The sequence below is a fragment of the Microtus oregoni genome, unplaced genomic scaffold (assembly GCF_018167655.1).
Source record: "Microtus oregoni isolate MIOR12 unplaced genomic scaffold, Mior012 000005F_ref0000423, whole genome shotgun sequence".
Taxonomy (NCBI): Eukaryota; Metazoa; Chordata; class Mammalia; order Rodentia; family Cricetidae; genus Microtus; species Microtus oregoni.
The window spans coordinates 40,943,248-40,961,831 of record NW_024543064.1 but is presented as its reverse complement, the minus strand read 5'-3'; the positions used below and the strand labels follow the sequence as shown (position 1 = coordinate 40,961,831).

At 45.1% G+C, this 18,584-nt stretch overlaps 1 protein-coding gene across 1 annotated transcript in view; it reads right to left on the bottom strand.

Annotated features, from left to right (window-relative positions):
- Nucleotides 1-18,584, bottom strand: part of Scp2 (sterol carrier protein 2) — an 80,451-nt gene that overhangs the window by 11,304 nt on the left and 50,563 nt on the right. The window contains exons 13-14 of the mRNA XM_041652803.1: nucleotides 10,112-10,211; nucleotides 1,597-1,726 (exon numbers count right to left, since the gene is read on the bottom strand). Of these exons, the coding sequence (XP_041508737.1) occupies nucleotides 1,597-1,726; nucleotides 10,112-10,211 (230 nt within the window). The remainder of the gene's footprint in view (nucleotides 1-1,596; nucleotides 1,727-10,111; nucleotides 10,212-18,584) is intronic.

Below are 18,584 nucleotides of genomic sequence, written 5' to 3'. Positions count from 1 at the left end.
CCTTTAAGGTACCTGTTAGGTGCTGACGTGGTTTAATGTGCCCTCTAAAACACACTAAAATCTAGTGTCTAATGTAACAGTACTAAGTGGTAAAGCCTTTTAAAGGGGCTGAGGGTCATGAAGTCTCTGCCCTCGGCAACAGATAGAGTCCATTACCTCAGGAGTAGACTCCTGGACAAGGATGAAGTTCAGCTCCCACCCTTCTCCTGTTTAGCCCACTTCCTGTGACCTTCCACTGCAGCAGACCACAGTAAGAAAGCCTCCCAGATGCAGCTGCTCCATGTGGAGCTCCAGCCTCCAAAAAGGGAGCCAACTAAATTTACTGTTTACAATTTACCCAGTCTGTGGTATTTTGTTATAGCAGCAGACAATGCCCTAAGACAGGTGTCCACACACAGCTGTCAACTAGACAGCTACGCAGACACCTCTGGACTCAGTGTGTGTCCATGCTCAACACATAAACCTGGGAGTCATCAGCACTTGTTTTCAGAACACGAGGCTACATGAGATCCCCAGGGAGTGAATGAACCAGAACTAAGCCTTGCAACATTCTGATGCCTAGAACTTAGGAGATGGAGAAATTATCAAGAGAGGCCAAAATGAACAGCCAGTAAAAAAAAAAAAAAGAACAAAAAACCCTGAACATGTGACATGAAGGCTGGAATTAACAACTGTATCCAGCATGGTGGCAATCACTGGGGACCTTAGCAAGAACAAATCTGGGAGAGATCAGGACAAAGCTAGATGGAATGGGTTCAATAAAGAACTGGATGAGAGGAAGGAGAGCTAGTGAACATGGCCGGCTCTCTTGAGACCATCCACCACGCAACGGACAATGTGATCTCAAGCTAATCAAGAGAGAAGGCTCTCCAGCCCCACATACCCTCCGAAGCAGGCAATGTTTACGGCTGTTTACAGGTAAGAAAACTGAAGCTTGGCACGCTGGCTAATTTAAGTCAACCTGACAAAAGAGGGAAGTTGATAAAGAAAATGGCTCTAAGGGATGAGGCTGCATGCAAGCCTGTGGGGAATTTTCTTAATCAGTGATTGATGGAGGAGGGCACAGCCCATTGTGGGTGGGGCCATCCCTGGGCTGGTGGTCCTGAGTTCTCTAAGAAAGCAGGCTGAGCAACTATGGGGAAAAAGCCATTAAGTGGGCCTCCTCCATGGCCTCTGGATCAGCTCCTGCCTCTTGGTTCCTGCCCTGCTTGAGTTCCTGCTCTCACTGCTTTATATGAACTGTTAGTGAAATAGACCCTTCCCTCCCCAAGTTGCTTTTGGTCCCTGCATTTCATCACAGCAATAGAAGCCCTACTTAGACACTCAGAGGTTAAATAACTAGACCAAAGTCAAAATTGAAGTGATCAAGCCAGATGTGTCTACGTCCAGTCGAAGACTAGGATCTCTTATGTGGAGTTCCCCCAACTTTGCAGAGGGTCTGAACTTACATCTCTTCCCAAGGATAGAGCAATCTTTTCAAGATTTGTAACCTCTACCGCAGGCCTTTGTGGGGACACCAAAGCAGACTCTAATTTCCCCTGCTGAAAGCCCCTGTGAACTTGTCACTGCTCTAAGTGAAGTCACTATGGCACTGACCTGAGTTGGGATGCACCGACCCTTTGCCGTTCTTCACGTCCACCACCCAGGTGGCTTCTTTGCCGCCTGGGCCATCCTTCACTTTGAAGGCGAAAATACCACCGATTTTCTTCACGAACTGCTCCCCTTCCTGGAACAGAAGTAACAAAGGGAGTTACCTTACGTCTCTTCCTCTGGCTTTAAATCAATATTTTAACAGGTACATGTGAGCAGCCAGGGCGGCAGAATCCCCAGACTCCCGTAGGCTCTTTACTCAGGAAAGTAGGGCAATAATTCTCCCATCTGTCAACTCTGAGAAAAGAAGGGGTCAAAGGCATGGCAGCATCCTCTGGTGAGAGCGCCTTGGTTTGCCTCAGCGGTTTGAGATTCCTTCTAGCCTGTCTAAATGTACACACGCCAGCCTTTGATCCAAAGTCAGTTCCTTAACTCGTAATTTTGGTTCCCCACAATCAAAACTTAAAGTGATTCTGAAACCAAAATTTTCTTTGAAAGCTCAATTTCTGTCTTAGTATAAGGAATTATATAAATAATATTTTATTTGCCTCTTAATTTGGGATCTTGGGAATGCAATCGCCTAACACAGAAAGCATCACAGTGATCTCTGGCGGGCAGGTTTCTCTTCTCAGTCCTCTGCGTTTCTCACTTCATCCCCACTCCTAAACGTTTGTGGCCCCCAACGCTGCTGTAGGCACCAGGATGAGGGCAGCGAGGGATCAGAGCACAGGCTGGCAGTCTTCTGCCCTGACTAAACCATCCAATAAAGGGAGCACAGAGACACAGGCGCTGCTGGCAGCACAGACAAGGAGAGGAGACAGCGGCATGTGCGTCCAGCTCTAAAGAAAAGCAGGGGCTGGGGAGGTGGCTCAGCGTTGGTGATGGCCAGAGTCTAATCCCCAGAGCCCAATATGAAGGTAGGAGGAAGAACAGGCTCCACAGGTGTCCTCTGACCTCCACAGGTGTGTCGTGGCACACACACCCCTCTCCCAGATCATGCACACAGACACTAACGGTAAATAAAATTTCTAATAAAAAAAAAAGAAAACCAGAGTGTAGAGAGGTGGACAGTGGCTAAAAGGTGGCTGTTCTTCCAGATGACCCAGGTTCAATTCCTAGCAACCACACAGCGGCTCACAATCATCTGGAACTCCAGCTCCAGGGACGCCAACACTCTCTTCTGGCCTCCATGGGCTCCAGGCATGCACACAGTACAAAGACATGCATATAGGCAAAAACATCCATCCAAATAAAATAAACCAATGCAAAAATAAATTCACTTTAAAAAAGGAAGCCCAAAGCAGCAGAATTAATTTTTTTGAAATCTTTTTCTTTAGAGAAGAAATACATTCATTATAGAAAAATTAACAAATATTGATAAGGAAAAAGAAGAAAATTCAAGTCATTTCTAATTTTACCATATAAAGAAAAACACCACAGCTGGTATGAAGTCTATCTTTTTTCCCCCACACATAGTTTTAGAAACAGATGTGATGGCTGGCGTGGTAGTGTAATCCTTTAATTCTGTCCCTCAAAAGGTAGAGGCAGATGGATCTCTGTGAGTTCTAGGCCAGCCTGGTCTATATACGCAGGTTCCAAAACAGTCAGGGCTATACAGAGTCACTCTGAATCCAGTGGGGTGGAGGTGGAAAGTGGGTGTGATGGCCTGTGTGATGTGATCCTGCTGAGGCAGGAGGTTCAAGGCCAGCCTGGGGTGGGGAGGAGGGCGTGAGTTCTAGAACAACCTAGGCTACGTACTGAGAACCTAATCAAAAAGAGGTGGGGAGCATGTACTATTCTAACCACAACAACCTTCTGCCTCCTGAATTCTGGGATTAAAGGAATGTGTCACCATGTCCTGGCCCTTTTCTTTTTTTTTTTTTTTTTTGGTTTTTCGAGACAGGGTTTCTCTGTAGCTTTGGAGCCTGCCCTGGAACTTGTTCTGTAGACCAGGCTGGCCTTGAACTCACAAAGATCCACCTGCCTCCCAAGTGCTGGGATTAAAGACGAGTACCACCACCACCCACCTCCCTTTTATTTTTCTATAAAAAATATTTTTTTTATATTTGTGTGTGTGTGTATTTCGTTTTCCAACACATGGTTTTACTGGGTTACTTAGGCTGATCTTAGATTTGAAGCAATCTTCCTGCCTCAGCCTCCTAAGCAGTGCTAGGATTATAAACAAGAGTGACCATACCCAGCAACATTTCTGGATGCATTTATTCCTAGGCATTTTATAATGCTCTTATTAATAATACACTTTTCATTATATTTTATGGCTAAAATATTACAGATACATAGACAATATGCTAATTTTCTTATGCTTATTCTGGGACTAGTTAGTTTTAGAGTTCTCTTGTAGATTCTCCTTCTTCATTTCAGAATTAAAACATCCCTGCAGTAGTTGGTATATCAAGGGTTCTTCCTCCCTGTTCATTCCCTTAACAGAGATTAAAGTGGCCACTGTGTTCAGACCTTGTAATGAGCACCTGAAATACTCAAAGGCTTATTTCCCTGGAGGGATTTACAGCAGCTGGTACCACATGCTAACCTCCGTTTCTATGTGTGCAGAACCACGGGAACTATGGCCCACATTTCTGTTCTCTCTCTCTCTCTCTCTCTCTCTCTCTCTCTCTCTCGTGTGTGTGTAACAGCAACTGAGGTATGATTTAGATCCTACAAGACTCGCTCTGTTAGGGCCCACAGTTTGGTAACTTTTCTTTAGTACACTCTAAGAGGCACACAACAGTTAATCTTCATTACCACCTGACAGAAATTAGAATCGTCTCGCAGTCTGTGAGTGCATTTCCAGAGGTTTAACTGAGGAGAGAAGCCTCACCCTGGATGTGCGTGGCATCGTCCTATGTGCTGGGATCCCAGACCAAATAAAAAGAGAAGCAGGCTGAACGCCAGCACTTCTTTCTCTGCTAGAATCTGCTCTTGGCTGCAGATGTGATATGACTCACGCTCCTGCCACCAGGCCTTCCCATCACGTTCAGACTGTGCCCTTCTTAAACCATGAGCCAAAACAAATCCTTCTCTCCTGCAACTGCGGTGTCAAGAATGCGGCCACAGAGATGGGGAGAGTGACGAACATACGATGTGCCACCCACATCACTATTGCAGAACGCTCTCATTTTCTCACGTAAACTGACACCCATTTGCAGTCCGCCACCATTTTCTGAGACTAGCTTCTGAAAACCACAAGCCTACTTTGTTTCTATAAACTGGCTCATTCTGAACATTTCCTATAAATAGAACCATACGGTGTGTTCTTTTGTGAGTGGTCTGTCTCACTTAGCATATTCTCAAGGTTTATGATGAATCAGCCAGGACCACTCTGCTCTCCTTTCTACGGTCAGATAATATTCTACTGAATGTGACTTATCTTGTTTGTTTATGTTTGTGTTGTGCTGTGTGCATGTGTGTCTATGGTATATGCTGTGTACACACGGGGGAGAAGGGGTGTTCATTCATGTAGGCACACGTGGATGCTAGAGGCTGATGTGACTCTCACCTGCTTTTCTACTTTGCTTCTTTTTAATTTTTCTGTTTTTTTTTTTTTTTTTTGGTCCCTCTATGTAGTCCTGGCTGTTCTGGATCTCACTCTATAGACCAGGCTGGCCTCGAACTCACAGAGATCCACCTGCCTCTGCCTCCAAAGTGCTGGGGTTAAAGGTGTGCTCCATTACACCCAGCTTCCACCTTCTTGAGACAAGGTCTCTCACTGGGCCTAGAGTTCAAGATTTCAGCTAGACTGGCTGGCCAGCAAACTCCCAGGACCCATGTGCACTCTCCCCACGTTTTGATGTGGACAAAAGCTCTACTTTCTCTTAGCTAGGTAGCTAGAAGGAGATTGCTGGGCATTGGGTGCTGCTTGACTCTTCAAAGAACTAACCATTTTTTCTAAAGTAGTTACACCGATACTCCAACCCTAGCAAGGTGATCAGGGGTTCAAATTTCTCTGCATCCTCACCCTGAGTGTTACCTTTTATTAGTCAGTCCACTGGGTGTGTTGTTCTGTTTCTTATAGAGAAAATCATCCTTTCTTATTTCACTATTATTACCCTCCAGCCTACCAGAAGGCAGCCATGGGTCTTACAGCAAAGAAGCTGTTCTAAAGTATTTAGTCTGCACCCGCGTTTCTCAGTAGTCACAGGTGCATCTCCCCTCAGTTCTAAAGATTAAACTCAAGCCAGGTTTCCTGTGGGGCCCGTGATCAGTGAATGACAGTTTACAGATGTGTCTGCTCACTCATGAGTTGGCCAGGAGCAGACACCACCGAGTTACCTACAGCGGGGCAAGCCCAGCAAGTGTTTAGAAGTTCTACCCTCCAACTGCCGGAGAAATCCCTGCAGTCTCATTTACTCCACCACTTAAAACAGGTGGGCGCTAACTCACCAACTGGCCCTCTGACACACCCATACTCTTTAGTCCACAGGACACTTTCATTTGAAATGGGAGTGAAAGTGGGTAAGAGAGTTAAAAGAGAAAAAAAAATGCAGTTGCAAAACTGGAGATCATTATTTCCAAGAAATCCTAAGAGCCTCTTATGGGAGGAAAAGTGCTTCTGGTGGCATGAAGGTCAGGGAGTAGGTGCTGCTGTAAACACAATAGGACAAAAACATGAGGCCAGAACTCAAAGAACACCAGTGGAACATTGCTAAGAAAGACAAAGACGGAAATAAAACCTCGTGCGAGGTTGTCTCCACCGAGGCAGAAAATGCATTAATTGACAAAGAGTCCAGACTTTCACTTTCCAGCGCTGCAAACTGAGGAAACTGACAATCGTGGGAAGGCAAAAGCAGACTAGGGATAAGGTTATGAAGGGGTACGGAATTAAAATGAGAGCAAGAGGCATAAGCTTGCACCGCTAAAAGCACAGCGTGAAACTGAAACAGCACCTCTTTGTTAACTCCAGCAGGGAAGTCCTCCATGATGGGTCCATGGCCAGCCTCAGTAATCGCTAACCCAATCTCCTATTTGACCTCTGAACTAAGTCCTCCTGGAGTTCCTCACTTTACAGTGGGCACTTAGCAGGGAAAGGCATTCCAAACACAGTAGGGAGCTATCTTCTGACTCGGACGGCAGGAGTTTTATATAATAAGCCAATATAGTATTGGAGAAGGTGGAGAGAAAAAAGCAGTTATTCTCCTGAATTGTAAGTAAATCTGCAAATTATTATTCTCTTTTTGGTGGGAATCTGGCAAGCTAGACGAAAACATAAAATGCACATATTTAAGTACCCAATTTTGTCCTTAATTTTTTTTTTTTTTTTGGCTTTTTCGAGACAGGGTTTCTCTGTGGCTTTGGAGCCTGTCCTGGAACTAGCTCTGTAGACCAGGCTGGTCTCGAACTCACAGAGATCTGCCTGCCTCTGCCTCCCGAGTGCTGGGATTAAAGGCGTGCGCCACCACCGCCCGGCTGTCCTTAATTATTTAAACTACTTAGGACTTGAAGTACAGGAGGAAACTTATAACAGCAATGCTGCACTTGCAGAACTGAATATCATCTGATAGTCATAAGAGGCCAATTAAATAAATCATGGCACATATGTGCAAACATGTACAACGTGCTGAAAAGCATGCTAAGGACCTATATGCAGGCCCACAAGGCATACTACAGTGAGAACAGAATGAGGTCATCCGCCTAGACGGCAGCCTGATGGTCCTGCAGCTCCTGTCGCAGGGCCCTGTCATCCACCGTGCGCTCCAGCCCTGAAAGCTCTAGGGAAAGGCACACTAGCCATAGCGCAGCCGGATGATAAGAAGTCCTCAGTCCTACACTAAGGGACATATAAACTGTGCTCATCTTCCCTTCTGTGGCTCTACCAGGATGAAATGCCAGCCCAAAGGCCTTGGCTCCTTTTGTTTAGCTCAGTCATTTTAATCACTTTCTCAGGTGTGTGACCTGAATCAGGTGTGTGACCTGAATGGTGACTGTGTCTGGTTTGGTCTAAAATCTAAAATCAATAATGAGATCCCAAAAGACTTCTACATTTCAAACAATGAAATAAATATCTGATCTTGTCTAAGAGTGCCTCTTTTTGGTTGCCTTCGTATGACTTTTACTTATCGAGAACTAATTAAGGGGGTGCTGGAGAGATGGCTCAGCTGTTAAGAGCATTAGCTGCTCTTCCAGAGGTCTTGGGTTCAATTTCCAGCACCCACATGGTAGCTCACAACCATCTGTAACTGTAATCCTACGGGATTCGATGCCCTCTTCTGGAGTACAGCTATACATGCAAACAAAATACTCATATACATACATAAATAAATACATCTTAAAAAAAAAAACCCAACTTGTTCTTATAGAAGACTTGGGTTCAATTCCAAGCACCACATGGCAGCTCTCAATTGGGAAATTTTGACATTTTCCTTTTCATTAAAAAAATTATTTTTAATAACATTGTTAATTAATTTAGATATAGATTTTTAAGTTATTTATTTCTTTGATATGCACTGGTGTTTTGCCTGCATATATGTCTGAGTGAGGGTGTCCGATTCTAATATGTGTAAATGTTCTGGCGGCATTTAATGTAGGTACACTGCACATGTGTCTGGTTCCTGCAGAGTCCAGAAGAGGGTGCTAGATCCCGGTGAACTGGAGCTACTCACTCCAATTTCCAGTCACTATGTGGGCGCTGGGAACCTTGGTCCTTTGCAAGAGCAGACAGTGCTCTTAACGGCTGAGCCATCTCTGCAGCTACCTAAAAAAAATTTTCTTTTTTATGTGTTCCTGTATAATATGAATTTTTTTAAAATTAGAATTCTTTCTTACAAGAAGCGAGTAGCAACTACAAAAAGACTTTGAAAACTGCAAACTAAAGCTGTGTAAGATGGTGCACACCTGTGACCCTAGCACAGGCTATGGAGGTGGTGCACACCTGTCACCCTGGCACAGGCTATGGAGGTGGTGCACACCTGTGACCCTAGCACAGGCTATGGAGGTGGTGCACACCTGTCACCCTGGCACAGGCTATGGAGGTGGTGCACACCTGGCACCCTGGCACAGGCTATGGAGGTGGTGCACACCTGTGACCCTGGCACAGGCTATGGAGGTGGTGCACACCTGTCACCCTAGCACAGGCTATGGAGGTGGTGTACACGCACACCTGTCACCCTAGCACAGGCTATGGAGGTGGTGCACACCTGTGACCCTAGCACAGGCTATGGAGGTGGTGCACACCTGTGACCCTGGCACAGGCTATGGAGGTGGTGCACACCTGTCACCCAGGCACAGGCTATGGAGGTGGTGCACACCTGTGACCCTGGCACAGGCTATGGAGGTGGTGCACACCTGTCACCCAGGCACAGGCTATGGAGGTGGTGCACACCTGTCACCCAGGCACAGGCTATGGAGGTGGTGCACACCTGTGAACCTAGCACAGGCTATGGAGGTGGTGCACACCTGTGACCCTGGCACAGGCTATGGAGGTGGTGCACACCTGTGACCCTGGCACAGGCTACGGAGGTGGTGCACACCTGTGACCCTGGCACAGGCTATGGAGGTGGTGCACACCTGGCACAGGCTATGGAGGTGGTGCACACCTGTGAACCTAGCACAGGCTATGGAGGTGGTGCACACCTGGCACAAGCTATGGAGGTGGTGCACACCTGTGAACCTAGCACAGGCTATAGAGGCAGGAGGGGAGGTCATCCTTAGCCAGTTAGAAGCCAGCATGAACTATATGAGGCACATTTCAAGGGGGAAAAAGCCAATAAATAATTCCATTTTAAAAATAATTCTGAGAAAAGGTGGATAAAGACAAGAGAAACAACACAAACAAATAATGTTTGAAAATGCCATTATGGAACCTAATATGTACATGATAATAAAAATAAATAGTAATAAAGAAGTCATATAGACTTAAATATTCATTTCCAATATCATTTAAAATGATTTTATATAAAATCTCTTCAATTCAGAAAGAAATTATAAAGCTGAATATGATATCTACCCTGTCAAACCCAGTACTTTAGAGCTGAGGCAGAAGGACTGCTGTGTTTGTAGCCAGCAAGCAATATGCCTCAAAAATACAAATAAAAATAAAGGTTATATCAAAATGAGGCTTCTTACATCTGAACTATACTATACCCACAACTGGATATCTTCCTGACAAAGAAGACGAAAATGGAAATGATTTTAAACATTATTTACAGTCTTTACAATCAAATTTAGAGATGTGCGCTGGACAGTGGTGGCACACACCTTTAATCCCAGCACTTGGGAGTTAGAGGCAGGTGGATCTCTGTGAGTTTGAGGCCAGCCTGGTCTACAAAGCGAGTTCCAGGACAGCCAGGGTTACAAAGAGAAACCCTGTCTCAAAACACAAAACAAAACAGATCTGGAGATGCATACATTTTCAAAACGCAGTCTTACTAGAAATACCAAGAAGGTGTATGAGACACTCAGGATTCTGAAACGCAGACTTTCAGCACGTGACATGAGAGGTCACCTTCTGCTACTGTCAGCATCAGATGAAACTGTGCGCCTCGCAGCCCCAACTCTTGTCTCTCACCTCTTCGAGCTTCTTCTCGATCTCCTTAAAGACAATATTTGCCTTGAACCCATCAACCGCAGAGCTGGTGGGCGCAGCCTCGATCTGGTGTGCTCGGGATCTGCGGAAGGAATCAGTGTCAGCTCTGGGATTCACAGAGGGACCTGGGTTTTAACATCTACGTAACAGTAACTCTCAAAAGGCCCAAGAAGAGATGTTGCAAATCTGACCTAAAGAAAATCTTTAGTAAGTATATAAAACAATTACCCAACTCCCATCCCACAACAAATACTGAGTTCTCACTAGGTGAAGAGAAGCTACCCTCATGAAACTTATATGCCAGAGAGACCTTTGACAAAACAAACAAGCACACAAAGCTACAGCTACTTGCTGAAAGCAGAGCAGCTGAATGGCTAGAGAGAGGGGCATCTATGTCAGGCATGCTACTGTGGATAGTGGTCACCGAGAGTCCCTCTAGGGAGGCGATAGTTTCCATTACATCTTCAACTGCTAAATGAACCAGCCCTACAAAGAGTTTCAGTGGGGAAGCCAATGTAAGCCCGAAGGAACTTAGGTATAAAGGTGAAGAAGGAAATACAAGAAAGCCAAAGGAGATAGAAGGCTGCCATGGCTACAGCAGAGGGGCGAGAGAGGCCACGGCTACAGCAGAGGAGAGAGGCAGGCCACGGCTACAGCAGAGGGGCGAGAGAGGCCACGGCTACAGCCCCCAACCCGTTACATTTCAGTTTTAAGGGTTGGCGTGTAGCTCAGTGGTAGAACATGCACTTAGCATGCTTAAGGACCCTCATCACAAAACAAAAAACAGACAAATAAACAAACCACCCCCACCCCACCAAGTTTCAGTTTTAAGTATAATCAAAACACTGGAGCATGCTCTAGTTATATCTTGAAAAAGAATCTAGCTCTCAGCTAGAAAGTGGACCTTAAAGGGACAAATCAGGAGACAGGGAGATCAACTAAGAGTCTATTGCAATCATCCGATCAGAGATGATGGCAATCAGAACCGAATTACAAGGAAGCGGACAAGGCAGTGGGACACAGGCCAGGCTGGTCGAGATTCCCTTTGACCTGTGATAGGAGATAATGACATATTGCTGATACCGAGGAGACAATCACTGATAATGTCCTGATGTGCATTAGCGACACAGTTCTTAAAGCTCTTAAGGGCCTATTCCATTCACAGGCAGTAGGACTCTGAGCAAAGGACGGACTTCATCCCACTGCACAACGGGAGGGAGGAAAAAGAGTACCAGTGACTTTGCAGAATTAAAACAAGAGCCTGAGAAGCACCTAGCAGTGTGCAGCCTGTGGAAAACAGTAACAGCCGTGAATGTTGTGAGGTCGGAGGCAGCAGTCAGTGTTCAGCTGTCAGCTGTTAGGAAATTCCTGAGAGACCAGCACAGACTGGTGAAGGCAGGGGAGCCAGGAAGTCAAGGGAGGGAGACACAGCTGCTCCATCATCACTCCTTCCTCCCTTTCTCTCTCCCCTTATCATCTGTCTATCTTCTATCTATCCTCTATCTTTCATCTATCTATCTATCTATCTATCTATCTATCTCTCTATCTATCTATCTTCTATCTCTCTCTGTGGGAATTGAACCCAGGACCTAGTACATGCTAAGTACGACTTTCCCAATGAGCTACACTCCCATCCTCTTTCAGTCATTTCATAACTATCTAAATTGGTACGGTGGCAGAGCCTATAATCCCAGTACTTAGGAGACAGAGTCTGGAGGATTGAGTTCAAGGCCAACCTTGGCTACATAGTGAGTTTCAAGCTAACCTGGGCTACCTAGTAAGACATTGTCTCAGAAAAAAAAGAACTAGCTGGGCATAGTGGTGCATGCCTCTAATCCCAGCATTTGGGAGACAGGAGCAGGCAGATCTCTGGCCAGCCTGGTCTACATAGGGGATTCCAGGAATACACAGTAAGACCCTGTTGAAAAAGAAAGCAAGCAAGCAAGGAAGGAAGGATGGAAGGAAGGAAAGAAAACACCAGCCATTAAACACACAAGCAACATCCAGCGATTGCCTGCAACATGCAAGGCAATAGTGTTCAAGGAATGATCTGAGAGGTAAGGTCTGAAGACTAAGCTGCCATGGTCTCAAGGGCAGAAAGCTGGGAATGAAAGGAAATAAAGGAAAATCAGAGTGACCAACACAGCAAGCGGGGAGAAAATGACATGGCCTGAAGGTGGAGAGCTGGACAGAAGACACAAGCACACAAAGCTAGGAATCTGGGAATCCACAGAGACAGCAGAATAAAGCAGAAGGGTGTGTCCTGACAGTCCTGCCAACAGTGTGCAGAATGATTCAGAGAGGGGACATGAAAGCAGGTGAAGAGAACGGGTAGGAGGCTGCTGCAGTGGTCCGGGCATAAGTGACAGCGGCCTGGACGCAGTCTGCTGATGGGAATGAAAAGAAGGGAACAGATTCAAAACAAAAGCAGAATCTACAGACTTGGTTGCTGGGTTGAGGGACATGGAAAGAGGGTAGAAAGGCTATCTTGGGAGTTTTGGGGATAACTGGAAATGACTAAGGTGAAGAAGAGTAAAGTGGAAACAGGGAGAATGGGTGATCTACCTCAGCTGCAGTCAGTTGGGGGAGTCTGTGATGTCAGAGGCAGGAGGATAGGAGGGTCCAGAACTCAGAGGGATCGATCCAGTGGAGTAACAACCACCAACAGAAAAAGAGAGTGTTGAAGTCCTGGAGTAGACTATAGAGAAGAGAAGACAGGGCAGTGTCTGTCCCTTGAAAGACTTTATTTAGAGGTCTGGGAGCCAGTGAGGATTCATTCAGAAATCAGGCAAAGGGTCCACAGCAGCCTAGAGCAGAGAAGGTCCAGCAGATAAAGAGTGAACGATGGCAAACACTGTCAAATGGTCAAGTTCCTAAGGGATGGGACAACAGTAACCTGGTTCTTTCTGAGAACCATTTATGGCACAGTGAATTGAATTCATCTCTGCCATGGTGATAGCTAAGAAGGTTAAATGCTTGTTTGGGGTGGGATAAAAATAGAATCTTTGAGTAATCTCTTAAAGAAATGCTGCATTTCCTTCTGGGTGTAAGCACAAAACAATCCTATACATTTTTAAGATCTTCTCCAGTATTTTCAGTGTGTTAAGTTATACAGAGTACAGCCAGATATAGAGGTGTACACCGTATCAGCACTTGGGAGGTAGAGACAGAAGGATCGAGAGCTAAAGATTGTCCTCAGGTGCATAGTGAGTTCCTAGTCCATCTTGGGCTTCATGAGACCCTACCTCAAAACATAAAACAACAAAAACCCCATCCACATAAACTTCATCACCCAAACTACTTTTAACTGTGCAGAACAGGGATGTTAAATTTTCATCTTATAAAACTGAAACTCTGGGGCTGGAGCAATGACTCATCACTTAAGAGCACTTGTTGCTCTTCCAGAGGCCCCAGGTTCTCGTCCCAGCACCCACATGGTGGCTCACAACTGCCTTTAACTCCAGTTCCACGGGATCCACTGCACTCTACCAGGAATGCATGAATGTGGTTCACAAACATACATTCAGACAAAACAGACATACACATAAAATCAGTAAATGAGTCTCAAGAAAAAAGTTGCCTCATGTGGTGGCACACGCCTTTAATCCCCCAACACTTCAGAGAGACAGATAAATCTCTGTGAATTCAAGGCCACCTTGGGCCACAGCAAGCTCCATGCCAGCCAGAGCTACATAGTGAAACCCTGCCTTAAATAAGTAAGTCTGTTTTTTAACCTTTAATCACCAATGTGCCCTTCTCCAAGCTAAACACTTCTTGATTCTATCTGGTATAACAACTGATCCTGGCAGCTCAAAAGTGTACAAAGTATCTTGGCTATGTGGCAGATACAGACGTATTTCCAAAGGCCAAGGTCTCTCGTGTTTGAAAAAGCTCATCATTGATTAACCAACCTTCCATTAGATTAGAGAAAAAGTTAACATAAAATACTGTCAATATTTTCTGAACATCCTTCCTTGCAAGTTACTTTTATACCTGCCCTGTTTAAAAGAAATCGAGTAATAACTTAAACTCAGCTATCTCCCACACAGACGTTTCTCCTGGTTTCTTTTTGTTTTCTAGTTTACTTTGCTTACTCTTGCAGTGCTGCCCAGGCTAGCTTAAGTGAACTTCCCCTCAGCCTGCCGAGACCTGGGAATACAGGTGTGTGCGTACCATCGAGCCTAGAGTCTCATAACTAACTTCGTTCAACACAAAATTTTAGTAGAAACTAAACTGTGATTGGTTTTTTTGTTTGTTTGTTTGTTTTGGATTTTCAAGACAGGATTTCTCCATAGCTTTGGTTCCTGTCCTGGAACTAGCTCTTGTAGACCAGGCTGGCCTTGAACTCCCAGAGATCCGCCTGCCTCTGCTGGGATTAAAGGCATGTGCCACCACCACCCAGCACAGTGATTGGTTTTTATTTTAATTTGGTAAATACAAGTTTACTGGAATTAGTCTAGCAGTAAATAATGTTGGAAGGGGCTTAAAGATTGGGAGCTGGAGAGATGGCTGGAGGGGTAAGAACACTTGCTGCTCTTCAGAGGATCTCAGTTCAATTCCTAGAAACCATCCATAATGAGATCTGGTGCCCTCTTCTGGAATGCAGGCAGAGATACAGGCAGAACACTGTATTCATAATAAATAAATAAGTTTTTAAAAAAGAAAGATTAACTTAAAGAATATCCTAGTGTGTGTTTGGTTTTCCATTAGATACACAGGACGTTTTACTGTAAGAGTCTTCACAGGCTCAGTATCAACAATGTCACAAGATTGTGAGTGAGAAGTAAATGAAACAGGAACTTTACTCTGTGATGGTGGCTAAGGCCTTACTTCTTAATCTGAAGCGTTCTTTAGCTAAACTGCCTTACCTCTGCTCTCCAATTTATCTGCGGTGAGTTTGGCACTACCTACCACAAGGGGTTTTATACAGAGAAATGCGGCTGCGGAAGCATCACTCGGTGATGAAGCCCTTTCCTAGCATACACAATACCCTGGGTTTAAAACCCAGCACAGCCAGAAAGAAAAAGTTAATACAAATCAGCAATAACCCTAACAGACAGTTCTCCAACTACAATACATGGATGGTGGATAAGTAGTCCAGGAAATGAGGCTCAGAAAAATGATCAGTACTGAGGAGATGCAAGCCAAAATAGTGAGCATTCCCATCACATGCACGAGGACTGCTAAAAAAGAGACCAGTAACGACCAAGAGCCAGGAGGGGCTTTCATACCAATGGGATACCAGTCAGCCTTCCACAGCAACAGAGCGCCTTGAAAACACTACATCAAAGAAGCCAGTCACGAAAGAGCAACACCACATGACCCCCTTTATATGGAGTATGCACAGCAGGCAAATCCAGAGACACGGACTGGGTGAGGAGCTGACCGCAGAGGAGACAGACTGGAAATGAAAGCATCTGGGGGGTGTGTTCGCCCGTTGGGGGTGATGGAACATTCTAGAACTGATCACGGGAAGGATAATCTGGAAATCACTGAACAGACTTTAAGGGTGAGCTGTGCAGCATGGAAAGTGCGTCTGATAAGCAGTTTAACATCATGTCTGGAAAGGGTTCCGGTTATCTTAGTATTTGAATGAACACAGAAGTCCTCCAATTCGGTCATTCATTCTGAAAGACAACAGGTAATGGGTCATTGTTTGTTCTGATTAGAGAGAGTTGTGCAATGCACGACAGCCCAGGGAGAGAAGTTCACAAACAATCATCAAGTCCCTGTGGCCTCAGAGCTGGCAGAGGAGCCCATATGACCTAACAGACATACAGCCTCAAGAGCTGGGAGTTAGAAGAATGCGCTCCAGGAGATGGTGGCAAAGGCAATCCTCCCTGACCAGGCTGTGGGCTGTGACAAGGAGAGAGTTCCCATTTTGTACTAAATGCCAAGTGTGTTTTTTACAAACTCCTGAGTGATCCCTCAAATTCAATAAATAAGACCATTTCAACCACTGAAGCAGGGCGTGAACCAGAGGCACAGGGAAGGAGACAGACAAGTGTGGCGAGGAATAGACGCACGGTTCACCCACACCTAAGTGTGTGACACGCACACTCTGGAAGGTTTCTCAACTCTGAAGCAGATACTGCCAATATTTTCTAAGTGACAGAAAGGTTAACAGGCCCAACATAGGTAGTATAACAAAAAGGCTAAGGCGCTCTTTCCGGTCACCTCTCCCTCTTTGTCTGGAAAACAACAACAACACAAACCACACACAAACCACACACACGCAACTAAAATGATGCCGTCTACAGAAGGTATTTAACTAGTTGTCTAAATTCTTATTCTTTTTTGTAATTTTATTTTATGTTCACTGGTGCTTTGCCTGCATGTATATCTGTGTGAAGGTGTCACATCCGCTGGAACTGGAGTTACAGACAGGTGTGAGCTGCCATGTGGGTGCTGGGAATTGAACCCAGGTCCTCTGGAAGAGCAGCCAGGGCTCTTAACTACTGAGCCATCTCTTTAACACCCTATATTCCTATTTTAACTGCTAAAAACTGGTGGTTACATGAGTATAGAGACACATAAATTACTCACATTGCCCCTAAATTTCTATTTAAAAACTAGATACCTAATGTATGCATGTGTCCACCACGTCTCCTGAGAGGGCCTTGGAGTGGCAAGAAGGAGCACTTAGAAAGCAGCTGTATATGGTGTCTCGACATCACTCTCCACCGAAGGAAACCAAGAGTCCTTGGAGAAATGCCTGGTGTTATTGCAGCATGGACAATGCAAAGGGTCTGGGGAGATGGACCCGCATCAGGCAGCTCACAATCACCTACAATTCTAGCTCCAAAGAATCTGGTACTTTTACTCGCTTGCACACGCATGCCCAAACAAACACACACACACACACACACAAATAAACATTAAAAATTTTAAAAAGAGCAGGGTGATGGTGGCACATGCCTTTAATCCTAGCATTTAATCCTAGGCAGAGGAGGGATGATCTCCGAGTTCAAGGTCAGCCTAGTCTACAGAATGAGGTCCAGGACAGCCAAGGCTACACAGAGAAACCCTGCCTTGGAGAAAAAAAAATTAAAAAGAAAATACAAGAGGAGATTGGACTATCTTGAGCCAGAACAAGGGGAAAAAATGTGGTACAGAGAATCATGGGACATAAGTGTCACCTTGAGGGGGTTCCCACTGGCCAGACCAGGAGCATTCTGAGCACCAAAATAACTGATACTGAAGGAGTGTGACCCCTTGGATAAAATACAGACTCGTGACTTCACACAGTGTATATGAATGCATTTAAAAATAGGAGAGGGGGCTGGAGAGATGGCTCAGAGGTTAAGAGCATTGCCTGCTCTTCCAAAGGTCCTGAGTTCAATTCCCAGCAACCACATGGTGGCTCACAACCATCTGTAATGAGGTCTGGTGCCCTCTTCTGGCCTTCAGACATACAGACAGACAGAATATTGTATACATAAATAATCAATATTTAAAAAAAAATAAAAATAGGAGAGGTGCCGGGCGGTGGCGGCACACGCCTTTAATCCCAGCAGAGGCAGGCGGATCGCTGTGAGTTTGAGGCCAGCCTGGTCTACAAGAGCTAGTTCCAGGACAGGAACCAAAAACTACAGAGAAACACTGTCTCGAAACCCCCCCCCCCCCCACAAAAAAAAAAGGAGAGGAGGGAAAGTTCTTTCTTAAAGCAGAATATCAGTCAGTGAATCAGAAGGAAAAGTCAGAAAATCATCAATGGGCACTAAGATTAAAGGAGCTGTGTGCCTTTTCTATGGACTTACTGACATTCATAAAGGGCAAACTACGTAGAGGCAGAAAACAGAGCAGAGGTCACAAGGAAGGCTGAGCAAGGGCACATAAATAACTAAAGAGTTGCACACGGGTGGTGCACACCTTTACTCCCAATAGTCAGGAAGCAGAGGCAGGTGGATCTCTGTGAGTTCGAGGCCAGCCTGGTCTACAAGAGCTAGTTCCAAGACAAGCTTGATAGCTACAGCAAAACCTTGTCTCGAAACACCAAATAAATAAATAAATAAATAAATATCTTCCTAATTTTAGTCTGAAGGAAACAAAGTGTCTACACCAATGAGACATTTGTATTGGTTTTTCACAGCTTGACTTTTACTAAGGGATTTCAACTACAAGAGTGAACTGGGTGGTACTCCAAGGTTATCAGCACAGAATGGATGAGTCAGATTTAGAAAGAACAAGATTTAATCCCCTTTATTTGATTCAAAAGCATATACTCATACGAGACAGACCCTATGGGGCAGGAAAAGCCACAATTTTAATTAAGCCTCAACAAGAGACCAAAACTGGAATGGGACCTAGGGACCACAAAAGGCTGTGGACATTAGAAAGGAGCTAGTCTCTGAGCTAGGTCTTAATGTCTGGAACAACAAAAAAAAGTTCTGAGTGGAGAAAGAAGAGTGAGACCATGGAGAGGAAAGCGCCCCAAAGTCTGTAAAAGTGAAGA